Source organism: Sciurus carolinensis, chromosome 1 (genome assembly GCF_902686445.1).
Source record: "Sciurus carolinensis chromosome 1, mSciCar1.2, whole genome shotgun sequence".
Lineage (NCBI taxonomy): Eukaryota > Metazoa > Chordata > Mammalia > Rodentia > Sciuridae > Sciurus > Sciurus carolinensis.
Genome location: NC_062213.1, coordinates 180242251 through 180258101, shown reverse-complemented (window position 1 = coordinate 180258101; position 15851 = coordinate 180242251). Strand labels below are relative to the sequence as shown.

Below are 15851 nucleotides of genomic sequence, written 5' to 3'. Positions count from 1 at the left end.
GTGAGTCAGCTCAGAGAATGGAAATATTGCAGGATGCTAGGGGTAGGGTTTGTGTGCCAGTGACTGCTCCTGCTGTTTGTTCTTTTCTCTCCGAGCACTCATCGCAAAGCCATAATACAGGGGGTCCAGCTGGGGCAGCTGTTAAACCAACCAACTTTATGGTGGAACTCTTCCCCTGGAAAGCTATGAGCTGATAGGGCACAGCATTATTTCCTTCTATGTCAAGATAAGCTTGAGCTTGTATAAAAAAGGTTCTATGGTAAGTATTTCAGTAGAATAAAAGTAAGACAGGATCTCTTTGTCTTGGTTATAAAACTCAATTCTACTCTGTCTTTGTCCAGTAGGGGTCACTGGGGGTTTAAGCTCTGAAACTGTCACTAATCCTGGTAGACCTATCAGATTCTTTGTTATGGCATCATATACCCCTATGGCTATATGATAGGTCTACCATAGGATTAGTGAGTTTCAGAGCTTAAACCCCCAGTGACTCCTACTGGTTTCTGATATATATATAAACAAAGATGTGATCTTGTATTAAGAATTTTGAATTTACTGAGTAGTTGAAGAAAAGATTATTCTAGGTACTAGGTGAAGAATGAAACTAAGGCTGGTAGAATTGGGGTTTTTTTTTTTTTTTTTTTTTTTTGATGGTTGTGCTGGGAATTGAACCCTGGGCCTTGTGCATGCAAAACAAGTGCTCTACCAACTGAGCTATATCCCCAGCCCCTAGAATTGGATTTATGAGTAAGATTTGAGGAGCATTTTTTTAAAACATGAAAGGAAATGAGGAAATAAAATTATTTATTGAGCATCCAATGTGTGCCTAAATACTTTACAAATACAGATATTCCTTATTTAATCTTGAGAACCACTCTGAGAAATAGGTATTTTTATATACCTGTAAATATTAGAACACTGAAGTTCAGAAATACTAAGTGGGTTCCCCTAGGGTCTCATAATTATGAACTAGGACTGCTAGGGGAGTTTCTGTTAGACATATGTCATTTGACTTTGGTCATTGGACTCCTGGTTAGGTGTCATAAAAGCAGAAGGTTTTATTAGACAGGAAGCAAAACCTGTTTGTAGACTCTCCTAAGAAAAATAAATAATTCTTCTGTTGTGGATTAGGGTCCCAACCAGAATTCAGGGCTAAACAGGTAGAAAGAAGGTGGCAAATCTGTTCTTGTCTTTAAGTGATATCAGTTATTTTGAGACCAAGTAAAACTTGATGGCAGTTTAAATGAAACATACAGCGTACCTTCAGAGGTATGCTGCTTTCATCTCAGTCACAAACATTAAAAGGATTTTGGGGTGTTGCCTTACTGTTGAGATTTCCTGTGGGTAACAGTTGTGGGAGACCATCCTAAAGTCCTGTGAGTGAAGTAATCTCAAAGAGAGGCAGGTCTAAAATCATAATGAAGTTCTGTATCTTGCTTCTACAAGACTTATTTGATGGTTTGGGACCCTGCCTATTTGCTGTTAACAAGGGATACCCTTGGTGGGGGGTGTTGCTAAATGTGACTTTAAGTGACTCGTTCTTTATATAATAAATGAACTCTAAAAAGAAAACTAGTCACTCCCTCCTGCCAGCTTCTAACCACTTCCTGTAAATGACAGCACAGAGATCCATCTTCGTTCCACTGAGCGAAACATGTATTTTATATTCACAAAATCAGTTCTTCTTCTCTTCTCTCTTCACACACACAAACACACACATGAAAAACCTACAAATAAACAAAAATTTTATTTGTCATATGTAGAAAAGTGATGTATCCAAGGTACAACATGTCACCTTATGAAAATCTTATAAAATTACTTTGGATCTCTTTCACCATCTTCTCAAATAATAAAGGTCGATTCGGAATGTATCTTGATGTTTGAGTGTTTTGAAAACTCCCCCCACCACATTTCCTAGTTATTTTTGGATAGCATAAACATGGCATATGGTTTTCTAATTACAACATTTTCATAATGGTTTCTGGTAGGCAGAATAGGGCAGAGAAATTACTTTCATTTTGGAAAATGAAGATATGGCAAAGGTAGGTTGTGAAATGGTGATGATAGACAGCATGTAATGTATTGTGTTGAAGTAGAGCTATGTTTTGCTAGGCCTTCTAGAGAGGAAGTATTCTGAACAAGTAAACATCTCAGGTTGTTTAACCTGTAGTTAGTATACTCATTTTGCTAGAACTTTTTAGCAAAGGAAGGTAGTGTGATAAAATTGATTTGAAATCAGACAGATTTTTAAAAGTTCAAATGTCAGGCAAATGCTGTACCACTGAGCATTTTTAAATAAAATTTTAAATTTTAGTTTCACACAGGGTCTTGCTATATTCTCTGGACTGGACTTGAACTTGCCATTCTCCTGTCTCAGCCTTGCAAGTAGCTGGGTTTACAGTTGGACACCACTGTGCCAGCATCCCAATCTTTTTCTTACTTTGTGACCTTAGCAGAGTAACTTGATTTTTCTGTTTCAAGATTTTGATTTATGTAATGAAGATATATATATATATATATATATATATATATATATATATATATATTTCCCAGGGATATTTTTAGGGATTAAGTGAAGATGCAAATATGAAGGCGCTTTATAGTATCTCCCTAATGTTACTCTCCCCTCCAAGCAAGACTATCTTTGGACATCATAGCCCAGGAACTTCTCTCTGTTCTCCACAGTAAGGGGGGGGGGTATTGCAGTCATCTTTGCATCTACAGTGTCTTGCATAATCCTCTGGATTTTTTAATTAAATGAATGAAGTACTTTAGTATTTCGGAGAGACGGAGCCTAGTCTCTACTGGACTGTGTCAGATTTTCCTCTCTAGTGCTTATCCCCCTCAGCAAGCATTATTATATTTCATTACACTTTACATCCCAGAAGAGATCTCTTTTTCACCCCACACTTTCCTCTCACTGCTCAATCTGCTCAATTTTATAGCAAAATTCTTTGAAAGAGTTTTTATTTGTTGTCACTGATTCCTTTCCTCTCATCAGGCTTTTTCTTTGCCACTCCATTAAAGCTGCCCTTTTAAAAGTCGTTAGTGATGCCTACTAATTCAAATGGTCAGTTGTCAGTCCTCATCTTGAGACGGTAACACCTTTGACATGACTAATGCCTACTTTTTTTGAACACTTCCCTCACCTGGCTCCTGGCACAGCATCCTCTTTTGGTTTTCCTTTTAATCCTGGTTTCTTTCTCTTTTTTAAAAAAATATTGTTATTAGTTGTTGATGGACCTTTATTTACTTATTTATATGTGGTGCTAAGAATCAAACCCAGTGCCTCACACATGTGAGGCAAGTACTCTACCACTGAGCCACAGCCCCTGCCTCCTGGCTTCTCTTTTTAAAGTCTCCTTTGCTGTTCGCCCTCTTCCCTATCTAATGTAGAAGGATTTCCAGGGAGAATTTCCTTGAGCTTGATCTCTCTCCATGCTTCCTAAGGAATGTCATCTAGTCACCTGGCTTTCAAACTCCAGAGAGTTTCTCCCTAAACTAGTCTAGATTCATATTCAATTGCCTATTCAAAGTTCCACTTAGATGTCTAGTAGGCATTTCAAACTTTAATGTATATTCAAAAGGGAAATGTAATCAAAAGGCAAATTAACTACCTACCAACCAACCCTCTACTCCTCCATGTTAGGAAATGACAGTTTTGTCAGTTCACTTTCTCAGGCAATAACCTTGGAGCTTTTCTTTATTTGTTTACTCCATATCCAGTTTATCAGCAAACCCTGACAACTCTTGATAATTATTTCAAAATATGACCCCATCTTACCATGTCTTTTGCCACACCCAGATCTCAGCCATCAGCATTTCTCAGCCACAATTTTAAACTGAATTATTTTAATGGCATTATAACTGATTTTCCCCCTACTCTTATCTGTCATAGTTTGTCTCAACATAGCAACTAACCCAAGTTAGGGCTGGAGATACAGCTCAGTTGGTAGAGTGCTTGCCTTGCAAGCACAAGGCTCTGGGTTCAATCCCTAGCACTTTAAGATTTTTAATGGACAGGAAATGGTATAGAATAACTGCCAAGTCACATAAATTAGTTTTTTTTGGTTAATGTTTGTGATCCAGGAAAGAACACACTATTGGTCAATGCAAACCACATGGGCGTTTTTACCAGTTGTCTGGGCATGTGACTGAGCATGGGCCATTTACCCATCTCTACATGGTCCAGAAAAAAAGGTGGCTGCCATGCTTGGAAGGCTTCAGGTCGCCTTCTGTTTCAGGGTTGGGCTCTGATCTTGCTCTTGAGTGATAGGGATTCTCTGGTAAAGGTCAATCTGTTTTCACTTTGGTGACCTTTGACAGTTTTCCCAGGTCAGGCTGCACCCAGCCCAATTTGTGCAGCACACAATCGTCAAACTTTGCCTGCTGTTTGTGACAGCAACGAAATAACTGCAGGCTGGAATAATTGATGCAGGTCCAATATTCTGTAAAAGGCTCCACACAGTGACGTTTTATCTGCCTGAAGAATTCCAGAGCATACTTATTGGTCATCTTGCCTTCCTCTAAACATTGTCTTGGATCCTTCTCTTCCCAGTGGCACAGCATGAACTCCTTGTTGGGCTTATCACACTGAGCCCCATAGTGATGGGCTGCAGCTTTCAGCACAGCAGAGCTGACTTTCATCTCCTTCACTTTCAGCTCTTCCAGAGTGGGCAGCTCCACTATCCCTGGCCTGACGGGACCAGGGATATCCCTGTGACCCGGGCCAGGCACCCTCAGCCGCTTTGCCCCAGTCTCCTTGTGAAATATTTCTTTAGAGAGAAGTAGACAAGTGGATGTGGGGAGGGCCAGTGGTCCTGTGAGACCTTTGTATATTCAGTTTAAGTGGTCTAAACTCTTTCCCAGCCTTTAAGTGTGTTTTATATTTGCTGGATTTGTTGAGGAGTATTTCACACCCAGTAAAATTCACCCTTTTAGGTGTGTGGTTTAGTAGGTTTGGACAAAAGTATATAGTTGTGGAACCACCATAGTCAACATACAGAACATCTCCATTACCGTTTGGAGTTTCCTTGTGACCCTTTGTAGTCCATTCTCCCGTATACCCAGTCCCTTTTGATTTCTATTCCTATAGTGTTCCTTTTCTAGAATGCCACATAAATGGAATCCTATAGTTTATAGTTTTTTTGTTTGACTTCTTTCATGTAGCATAACGCTTTTCAAGATTAACCCACGTTAGCGGTCCATTCTATGAATATACTGCTCACTTTGTTTATAAGTTCACCAGTTGATTTAGGTTGTTTCTAATTTTTATTGTTTTTGTTTTTAAATAATGCTGCTATGAACATTCATATACAGGTTTTTGTGTGAACATGTGTATTTTCATTTGGGAAAATATCAAGGATATTGAGATTGATGGAAGGTATATGCTTCATTTTATCTAAATTTGCCAGCCTAGGGAGGTAGTGCGTACCTGTTCGTAGGAAGTCCTGGTTTGCAAGAAGGCATTGTTTTGGGCTGTTACTGAGTTCGGGATGGGTAACTAGTGGACATCTGGTGACTTTCTCAGCTCTTAACAAGTGCCCCCAACTCTACTTAGAGAACATTTTGCTCGCTTGGCTGCCCAGGTGTCAGGTCTGTTTCCCAGGCTGTGGCTGTGGAAGGGCTGCCCTGAGGCTGTGCTGGGGACTTGTGCTTGGACGTCCTTGTGTGCTTTGCCTCCTCCCCATAAGAGGTTCTTCTGTGACTTTTTTCTTCTGGCTACATCCTGAAGTCTGGCGTTCCAACCAGGCGGGGAACGGAAAGTTAAGAGTGACGTCCTCTGACACCTCCCTTCTTGTAGAAGAGTCTGAAGTTTGTTTGAGCTGAACTGAGGATGCCAAAGATAGAGGTTTGAGTCAGCTTGACACTGGCTTAGGCGCTCCTTTTCACTCCCTGGTTCCTCCTTTCCTTCCCCTCCCCCACCGGCCAGTTGTTTCCTGGGCTTTGTCTGAGATATACTGCAGTTTTAGTCCGGTCCACCACTGCCTGCTGTAAAAGAGTCAGTCAAAATGGAGGAGAAGCCGCCAGGAAGTTCCTGAAACACTAAACTCCGGGCCGGGCTGCTGCCTCTGCTGATAGTACAGGACAGCAGTAACCTCAGGAGAAAGGCATCCAGAGGCTGGTGCTGAGCTGGGCTTGCGGCTAACTCTAGGGAGGAGAAAGAACGGGCCTGGAAATGCCTCTCTTAGATTCATCTTATTTGCCACCAACCATCTTCATTTTGACTCACATTCTTGGAATTGCTAGCGTTCTCTACTGGAAGAGATGTGCCAGAGGCAGAGCAGGTAACTAATTGGTGCCGCTCTTTAATCTATTGTGGGGATTAGGGTGGGTGGAGGTTTTCCCACTTGCTTTCCTTAAAGGGCCAGTACATCCTTCAGCTGGGGTGCTATCAACTTAACAATGTATGTAGATATACTCAGGAAACTGGGCTGCCCTGGATCACTTGGGAACTGAACCCTTTCCTGTTCTATGAGGCCATCTGGCTTTGGAGATGGTTAGATGAGGTGGTGTCTGGGCTCTAAGCTGTAGGCAAGTGACTGCTGTGCTGCCTTGGATCCTTCCTCGGAGAATCAAGTGCTTCCTCTCTTTACTTTCTCAATCTCAAAGTGGTTTTTTGAATTCTTGTTTGTAATCACACATATGATAACTCTGTTATCATCCTCCAGTTATAGATGTGGAAAGGCTTGTGGATAGATTTGGTGTGTTTTATGGTGTTTTTTTTTTTTTTTTTTTTTTTTTTTGTGGTGCTGGGTATTGAACCCAGGGCCTTGTGCTTGCAAGGCAAGCACTCTACCAACTGAGCTATATCCCCAGCCCTTTTATGGTGTTTAGTGGTAGGAAATGAATCCTCCAGGGAATCAGACTCTGATAATACAAAAAAAAAAAAAAAAAAAAAAAAATTGTTTTTAAATGGCACCAGAACCCTCTTTCTTCTCATATTTTGTTAGTTTTATTATACTCCATTTGATGACTTCTGGGGGGCAGTTACTGGGGTTGGAGATTGAACCCAGGGGTACTTTACCACTGAGCTACATTCCCAGTCCTTTAAAAAAATTTTTTTTGAAACAGGGTCTTGATAAGTTGCTGAGGCTAGCCTTGAATTTGGGATCCTCCTGTCTTAGCCTCTTGAATGGCTGGGATTATAGGTGTGTGTCATCAAACTCAGCCACTCCATTAACTTCTAACTGCTTGGTGTTGGGACCATCTCTGAGGTTAGCAGATTCTGGGTTGCTGGAGTTAAGAATTACTAAGGTCTGACTTTTCTAGCCTATAATTTTTGGTCTCAGTACCTTTGGTACTGTCATTCTGATCAGCTCACTACTTCCATGCCAAGGTATGTAGACACTTGTTACTGTGTCTCTCTTATAAGTTAAGATAGAGATTTGATGACTTATTACTTAACTTACTATTAAAAGTTCATGAATGCTTGACAGAATTAGATTCAGTCATTCCCCAGTGTCCTTTCCAGTAAGTTCCAGAAAAGCTTTTGACTAAATATTCAGATCCCAGCATGTCTATTAGCAGAAACAGAGATAGACATATTGAAATATGTTTGCTTGCATGGTAGTGTGTTTAAAAAAGTACACCAAAGTGACTTTCCTGTATTTGAGCTTAGAAAGAAAGTGACTTTCCTGTATTTGAGCTTAGAAAGAAAGTGGCAGATAGGCTTGTGTTATTTGGTCCTTTACTCATCATATGAGAAAAAAAATATCATTTAGGCAGAAACTGCTGCTTTCCTTTCCCAATTCATTAAGGTAATGACATTTCTAAACCACTAATTTGTTAATATCTTACAAGTTTATCTTAAAGATTTTTCTTTTTCTCTTCTTTTTTTTGCACTGGGGATTGAACCCAGAGGCACTTTACCACTGAGCTATACCCCCAGTTCTTTTTATTTATTTATTTAAATTTTGAAGCAGGGTCTTACTGAAGTTTCTGAGGCTGGCCTCGAAATTGTGATTCACCTGCCTCAGTCTCTGAGTAGCTGGAATTTTGGTAAGTGCCACTGTGTCCAACCAGCATAGAATATTTTTAAAAAATATTTTTTTTGTTGTCAATGGACTTTTATTTTACTTATTTATATATGGTGCTGAGGATCGAACCCAGTGCTTCACACATGCTAGGCAAGTGCTCTACCACTGAGCCCAAGCCCTTTATAGGATTTTTTTGTATGGAATTTAAAAGCCATTTTCCTGACATTTAAGTGTTTTCATTTTTATGTTTTAGAAATACTAATTTCATAAAATACATTGAAATGAAAAGAAGAAAACCAGAAGTTTTTGTTCTTGTTTATTTTTCTGTTCATATTTACATAGTATAAAGAATAGGCATGATTTTTAGATATTGAAGGTATTCAACTTTGAAACAAATATTTAATTCTTTCAGGCTTTTGTATCAGTTTACTTGAACAGTATCCTGACATTATCAAATTGTGTAACTTGTTACTGTTCGTTTCTATTTATTTGTATGAATCAGTGTTTTAAAAATGATTCTCTGAGTCTGTGTGGTGGAGCATGCTGTAATCCCAGTGGCTTAGAAGGCTGAAGCAGGAGGACTGTGAGTTCAAAGCCAACCTCAGCAACTTAGTGAGTCCTAAGCAACTTAGTGAGACTCTCTCTCTCTGAATAAAATACAAAAAAAGAACTGCGGATGCGACTCAGTGGTTGAGTGCCCCTGGGTTCAATTCCTGGTACCAAAGGGGAGAAAATTCTCTGCATTGAATATAACATAAAAATAAACTGAATGCTGAGGTTGAGTTCAATAGACAGGTTGAAAGAATGCTGTGTCAGAGTTGAAAATCCCTGGGCTAGATAGCCTATAAAGTTCTGTTCGATGATACAGTTCTGAGATCCTTTGTTACAGTAAATTCTCACTATGTTTGTATAGTTTTTTAAAAATTTCATACAACTCTTAAAATTTTTTATTTAATTTATTTTTATTTGTTATTTTTAGTTAGGCATGACAGTAGAATTTTTGATATATTTACACAAGCATGGAATATATCTTATTATAATTAGGCCCCCAGTCTTGTGGATGTACATGATGTTCACTCTTAAAATTGATAGCATATTCTGTTTTGCTCTTAGAGTTGGAAGGGACCTTCTACATTAACAGATCCAACTTCCTTAGTCCTACCCTGTCAGAAGTCATTCTTCCTTTGCTTGAAGTCATACAATGGTAGAACACAACACCTGGGGACTGTTTCTTGTATTGGCTGCTGGGAAGTTCTTAAGCTGAGTTGCCTGTGTAACTTTCACCTTTTAGTCCACATTCTGTCTAGCAGAGATCAAATCTGCTTCATCTTCAAGGTGTCAGACTAGCTTATATTTGAAAATAGCTATCTTCCCTAGGCTAGGTACCTCCCTTTCCATTACTATATGATTTCCTAAGTCTTTATCATTCTAGTTCTCCCTTTGGACAATTAAATTTGTTATTCTTGCTCTGAAAATGTGGTGGCTGTGTGGGGGGAGGTGAGGCGGGGGTAGTGCAGCAGAAAGGTGGGGGAGCAATCTCTGATAGTGATTGAAGAGATCTGATTACATAAATATGTGGTTTTAGAATATTCCCAAGTCCTCATCTCTCTAGCAGATGTAAAAAGAGATGAAGGAAGGCATGGATAGTTTGTACTATAGCCATATGATACCTATAAGATGGGCTTGACATGCTTTTGGTATTTTGAACTTTAAATATTTTTCGGTAAAACCTGCCTACACTTGCATTCATATAATCTCATTATTCTCAAAACTTCCTACTGTCTTCATGGTTTTGTTCCTTCTAACACTGTTGGAATAACCTCCTATTTTTCCCATTTTTTTCTCCACCCTTCACTCCCTACCCATCTTCTAAAATACAGAACAGTGTCATTCTCCTGCTTAAAATCCATCTAGGTTTTTCCTTCACATTAAGAAGAAAGTTTAAACTCTTCAACATGACATAAAAGGTTTATGTTCTTCCTCCGGCCTCTTTCATGAGTTGCATTTCCCATCTGGGCTTTACAAACCCCCAGTATTCCAGAATCATTTAAAACTTTGTAGGTCTCTGCCTGAAATGCCTGCATCCTCTTTTCAACTGGGCTGCTTGACATTTATCCTTCAAGGTAGGTAGATACTGTCCCTGGAAAGCCTTCCTCCCCGTCTGTGCTCCAGTAGCACTCTGTCCATAAGATTTATTCATATCCATGTTGCCATCTTGCTTAGCTTCTCTCTTTCCCCACCAGTTAGACTCTGTTAAGCTGTAAGATCTTTGAGAATAGGGACTCTTACTCATCTCAGCATCTCAAGTATCTGAGACAAAGGTGTCAGTAAATATTATTTGAATGAATAAATAAATGAAAGAGGCAGCATTAGCTATAAACTGTGACAGGAACCATGCCCTGTATTTAGAGGGTGTGGCTTAGTTTGATATGTAGTCGAAGGTGGATGCTAGGTTTAAGTTAATTGAATGATATAGAGTTTACCTGTGTTTTAATCAGTCTCTCTCATTGTGGTAGTATAATTAGGAAAAGGGCTTTATGGTTATTTAAGAAAAAAAACATTTAAATTTTTTGTGTTTGTGAATGAATAGATTTCTTCCCTCTTCAGGATCTTGTTTTCTTTATCTGTAAAATGAAATATATGGAAAATTTGATCTCTTAAGTTTCTTGCCCTTGCCTGTTTCCCACTAGGAGGACCAGCCGTAATCTCTGGGTCTGGACCATGTGAAGTGCAATTTAAGTCTGCATGGCTGTCTTTCTTTCTCATTTTCTTTTCTTTCTTTTTTTAAAAGCAGGTCCATCACATGATTGGATCATATTAAACTTAATGATATATGAAGATCAATTATAAAATGGCCAAAGCTTATCACAAATTGTTGTCCCTCTCCAGTCACTGCTGTGCCTTTGGGTTTCTTGAACTTTAGCACAGAACTTACAGTTATCCTGAGTTTTGCCCTGTGAGATTTGGTGCAGTCTTCTAGTTCTTTGAACTTTAATTCTGCATTTATGGCATCAACTGTGTGTCTTCCATTTGTGTTATCTACAGATGTGTTAAACATATAGCATTCAATAATATTTGATCTAATATTCATATTTCTAGTATATCTTTGCTCAAATAGCTACAATAATGTTTTACTCAAATAATGTTTTATTCAAGGTGGACTCTTCATCTTTCCTTTGCTCTGTGTGTGTGCATGCGCGTACATGTTGCTACAGGGGTGTTCTACTACTGAGCTACATACCAGCATTTTAAACATACATATATATTTTTTTCCTTTTTAGTTTTGGACAGGGTCTTCCTAAGTTGCTAAGGCTGGCCATTAATTTGTGATCCTTCTACCTCACCCTTCCCAGTTGCTGCGATTACAGATGTGTGCCACCATGCCTAGATCCTTCGCTCCCTCACTTACTAGATTTATGCAGTGTGGTAGAAAGACCACTGAACTTGGAGTCAGAAGATCTGGGCTCTTAAGTCCTGGCCCTTCTGCTTACTACTATGTGATTTTGGGCAGATTGCTTAATTCCCCAGGACTTCAAATTTCTAGTCGTATCTGAGAAGAAAGACTAAGATTTCTAATTTTCTCATTTTGGCACTGCAAGCATCTGACCTATACTTGGAAGTAGTAAGGAATTGTGGTTAAGAGCAGATTGAGCACCTGGAGTCAGACTGCCTGCATTTTTATCTTACCTCAGTCCCTACTGGTTGAGGGACATTAATCTACTTGAGCCTGTTTTCTCCTTTGTAATATGGCATCAGTACTGTTGCATGATTGTCCTGAGTTCTTAGACACATTTTGCACATGGTTAATTATAGCCTATCATCATAATTTTTCACAAAAGGTATCATTGAAGACATACTACCTTCTTGTGGGTCCTGGGACAAAAATACAACTTTGTGGTTGGGCATTAAGAAATGTACCAGAAGCCAATGTGGGAGTATATAAAAAATGATATATTATGAATCATTTTCTTATATAGTGGAAGGAAAGACTTCTGTGTCTCCATTTATATCCATAGTATAAGTGGCTGATTTGGGCATTTTAGAAAATAAATATATAGCTTTAGTTTTCTGTACTATGTAAGAAAACAGTAGGTATAAATTCTCAGACAACTTCTAGCCACGTGTCTAAGTATTGGCTTGAAATTTTCCCCTCACGCAACTCCTCAAGATCTATTGGTAGCTGCTGTGCCTTTGGGTTTCTTGAACCTTAGCACAGAACTTACAGTTATCCTAAGTTTTGCCCTGTGAGATTTGGTGCAGTCTTCTAGTTCTTTGAACTTTAATTCTACATTTATGGCATCAACTGTGTGTCTTCCATTTGTGATATCTACAGATGTGTCAAACATATAGCATTCAATAATATTTGACCTGATATTCATATCTCTAGTCTATTTTTGCTTAAGTAACTACAATAATGTTTTACTCAAATCATGTTTTACTCAAGGTGGACTCCTACCTTTAACATGAAATGATAAAAAGTTGGGCAAAAAGGATCGGCCTACGTAAGCACCATACCAGCCCATCTTCTCTAGATGGTAAGAGCTGACTGTTAATCAAAGGCCTGTCCTCAACTGTGAACAGCAGATTGCCTTTTGAAGCCTAGGACCTGTTGGGAATCTGATGGAAAGGTCTCACTCCATCTGCTGTACCTTTAAGGGAAATAGAGATGCTGTTGGATGTCAGAAGAGTGGCAGGTTTTGGTTCCCTTTCCTCAAACTTTACCCAGAAGGTTGTAAGCTTATTTAGTAATTGTAGAAGTTGTCCCATGCGTTTAGGTTGTGCCCTGAATTTCTAGTCCCCTTCCTTTTCCCTTCCACTAGCCTTCCCTTCCGTACTGGGGATCTAACACTGAGTGCTGAAACACTGAGCTACACCCGCAACACTTTTTATTTTTTATTTTGAAACAGGGTTTTGCTAAGTTGTTAAGACTGGCCTTGAATTTGTGATCCTCCTGCTTCAGCCTCCTGAGTAGCTGGGATTATAAGTGTGCCGCTGCATTTGGCTGAGTTATTTCTTTATCTTGCAAAGAATAGTTCCCCTCATCATGTATTCAGTTCCCCTACTCCAGGTTAGTCCCTCTCAGAGATAGTAGCATATAACAAAAGCACAATTCGAAGGTAAACAGCTCCAAAGTATGTAATTTTGGTCAGGTTTTTTAACCTTTTACATCTCTGTATATTTTATATCAAAAATAGAATGATAATACCTTTCTTAGAGAATTCCTGGGATTAAACGAAATATTTAAAGTTCTTAGCACATTACCTGTGAACTACCAGTTAAAAGTAGGTGCTCAGTTTATTGAGAGTAGATACTCAGATTATTGAGAGTCCTCTGTGATAGACTAAGGTCTGAAGACAAAAGATAGTCCTTGCACCTAGGCAATTTCAATCTGATAAAGGAAAATCCTACTAAATATGAATCAGGAATGTTTATTCTTTTTTATTCTCTCTTCCCTACTTCTTGTGCATATTTTTCCTAGGACAAGGTAACTTCTAGGAGGCCCCTTTCTGTCCGATTCCAAGGAATGGCTGAGAAGGAGGACAAACTGAGTACGATCGGATCGTCACAGTTTATTGGGGTGACCAAGAGCTTAGTTAAGGAGGGATAAAGTGAGCCGTGAAGCTCTTTATTAGTAAGCAGTACCAGGATTATTAGCAGTTTATAGGTGGGAGGAATGCCCAGTTGGGAGTGAAGTTGTCAGGGGATTGAGGAGGTCACAGTGCTTGTTTAAACTGATTGGCCTGCAAGGCAAGCTCACATTTACTTATTTTCACTTGTGGTCTTTTGGGCTATTCTCTGGAAACTTGCTTTCCTGGGTGCTGCTCCTCCCTCTCTGTCCTCAGAACAGGATTGAAAGCAGTATTAGCCTAAAGAAGTTGTTCTATTTAGGGAGCTAGAACAGAGCTGGTGATTAGGCCCTTATCAGCAGTGGGCCCTTTTTGACTGTTGTGGGGCAAGATTGGAGTGTCTGTCTGGACTTCCACAGGGGCTCGGCTCTTCTCTTCCCTGGTTGGATCAGAATTGTGAAGAAGCAATAGATGGGCTGGGCCATCTGAATGAAAAGCCCTTCATTGTGTTTTCTCAACATTCCAGTGTCTGGTACAATTAGCCAAGACTCAGAAAACAAGTTGGACAAACAAGCCAGCAGCCTTCCACTGATGGATAAAGGAATTTCTGGCCCAGTCAAATTAAGTGCACTGACTCTAAAGACAAAGTAAGAGGATCTGGAAAGAGGAAGGGGGCTTTGGGATGCCATTTGGCTGGATGAACATAAAGAATGGAGCAAGAAGCAAACAGTATTTCTGAAGTTTATGCAATCTGCTGAGTTAATCTACGCTGGAGGCTGAGCTGCTCTGTAAAGTAGGTGGAATCATTGGGGAGAGACTGTGACTCTTCTCATTGGGCAGCTGTAAGTATAGGGAGATGAATCTCTCTTTGGAATATAGGAATTTCTTGGCAACAATATGGGGGCTTGCTCCATTATAGTTGCTTCCATTGTGAGACCTCTCAGTTGGTTAAAATTTCAGATGTGCTTTTTGCTTGAGAAGAGGCGAGCCTGAGGAACAGGTTGTTGGGCAATGGATGCACTGTTCCTGACTTGGCAGTAAGTCATTTTAACTACAACTCTTCTGCATCTGTCTAAGATTCATCAGTTTACAAGCTTCTGTTCTTCAAATGGAAGGTAACGCAAAGACCAGCTTGTGTCTGATAAGGCTTACTGACTATCTTGACTGGACTTTTATTTATGAAGCTCCCACCTCTGGATGCTCTGTTGGTCTGAAAACACTGAGATGGTGCCACTTTTGAATAGCATGCTCTTTGCCTGAAGATCTGGACCCAGTTTTTGAAGTGCCCTAGGGAGGAGCTTCCTCTCTGACCTCAAGGGAAGAAGGAGGTCAGTAGGAAGTTGTGGGTGGAGCCACTTCTCTGTTCTCTTCTTTCTGTTCATCACACAGCTCTTGGGCTGTCTGTCTCTGTTCACCTCGCAGCCCTTTTGAGAAGCTGCAGGGGGTGGATAGGACACTAGCTGGAGGTTTTTTGGGATCCCCTCCTTTTAGGTGGGGCCAGCAGACTCTGGGCACCATGTGGCCCAGTTACCAAGATGAACACGAGTTCAACGCCCACCTGGTGTGCCGCATGTGTTGTATGGGTTAGTATGTGAAGTTTCTTTTTCCCTCTTTTGGGCTTGAGGATCCTAAATGTCCCTTGTTCTCTTTGACTCATGGGAATGGCTGGCCTTTGAAGCCCTACAGGCATTACAATCTTTGGGCTTGTTAAAACGTGGGGCGGAATAGACTAGATGTTGTGGCGGGGGTTCCCTACTTCCTGAGTAGTGACTGGCAGTTAAGAGCCCAAGCTTTGGGTGTGGGACTTTTTTTATAGAGGCTGAATTCATACTCATGCTTCTGCCTGTCAGGAAGCCACTTTTAAGTTATGTTGCACAGTGCTGAAAGTCCAGGGTGTATTTTTAGCAGAAGTTGGTTGGTTGCGGAGCCTACCTCTGAGCAAGCTGGGGAGTGGTGGTGGAAGGGAGGAGTCATGGTCTAGGTTTCCTCTTTGGGGCCTATTGCTAATTCTCTTAACACTTAACTTCTGTCAGCTGTGACAGAGAAGGACTTGAAGATGGTTGGGGGACAGAGACCTACAGAAGAATTAGAGGCTAGAGGAAGAGTCCTGTTGGCTATGACCTAGCTCTCTCCTGATAGGGGAGAATAATTCATTTAAACAATGTTCTGTGACCTTGAACCTTAAGTGACCTGATATTTTTGACGATAGGTTTCCTGGTTTCCAAACTGTAGAGTGCACTGATTGGTGCTGGATTGAGACATTAATTCATCAATTCTCAGTAAAATGAAAAAGAGAAATGTAGTTTTT

At 40.0% G+C, this 15851-nt stretch overlaps 1 protein-coding gene and 1 pseudogene across 15 annotated transcripts in view; one reads left to right on the top strand and one right to left on the bottom strand.

Moving 5' to 3' along the window:
• The window catches only part of Macf1 (microtubule actin crosslinking factor 1), a 336255-nt gene that overhangs the window by 97926 nt on the left and 222478 nt on the right, over positions 1 to 15851 (top strand). The window contains exon 1 of one of the 15 annotated variants that reach the window (XM_047537824.1): positions 6159 to 6284. The exons of 12 other annotated variants lie outside the window; for them this stretch is intronic. In XM_047537824.1, the coding sequence (XP_047393780.1) occupies positions 6176 to 6284 (109 nt within the window). In that variant the 5' untranslated portion in view covers positions 6159 to 6175. Of the gene's footprint in view, positions 1 to 6158; positions 6285 to 15044; positions 15127 to 15851 lie in introns of those variants that run through there. 2 more of the 15 variants (XM_047537631.1, XM_047537657.1) reach the window with 2 other exon arrangements.
• LOC124991053 (NADH dehydrogenase [ubiquinone] 1 alpha subcomplex subunit 8-like) lies at positions 4177 to 5051 on the bottom strand (annotated as a pseudogene).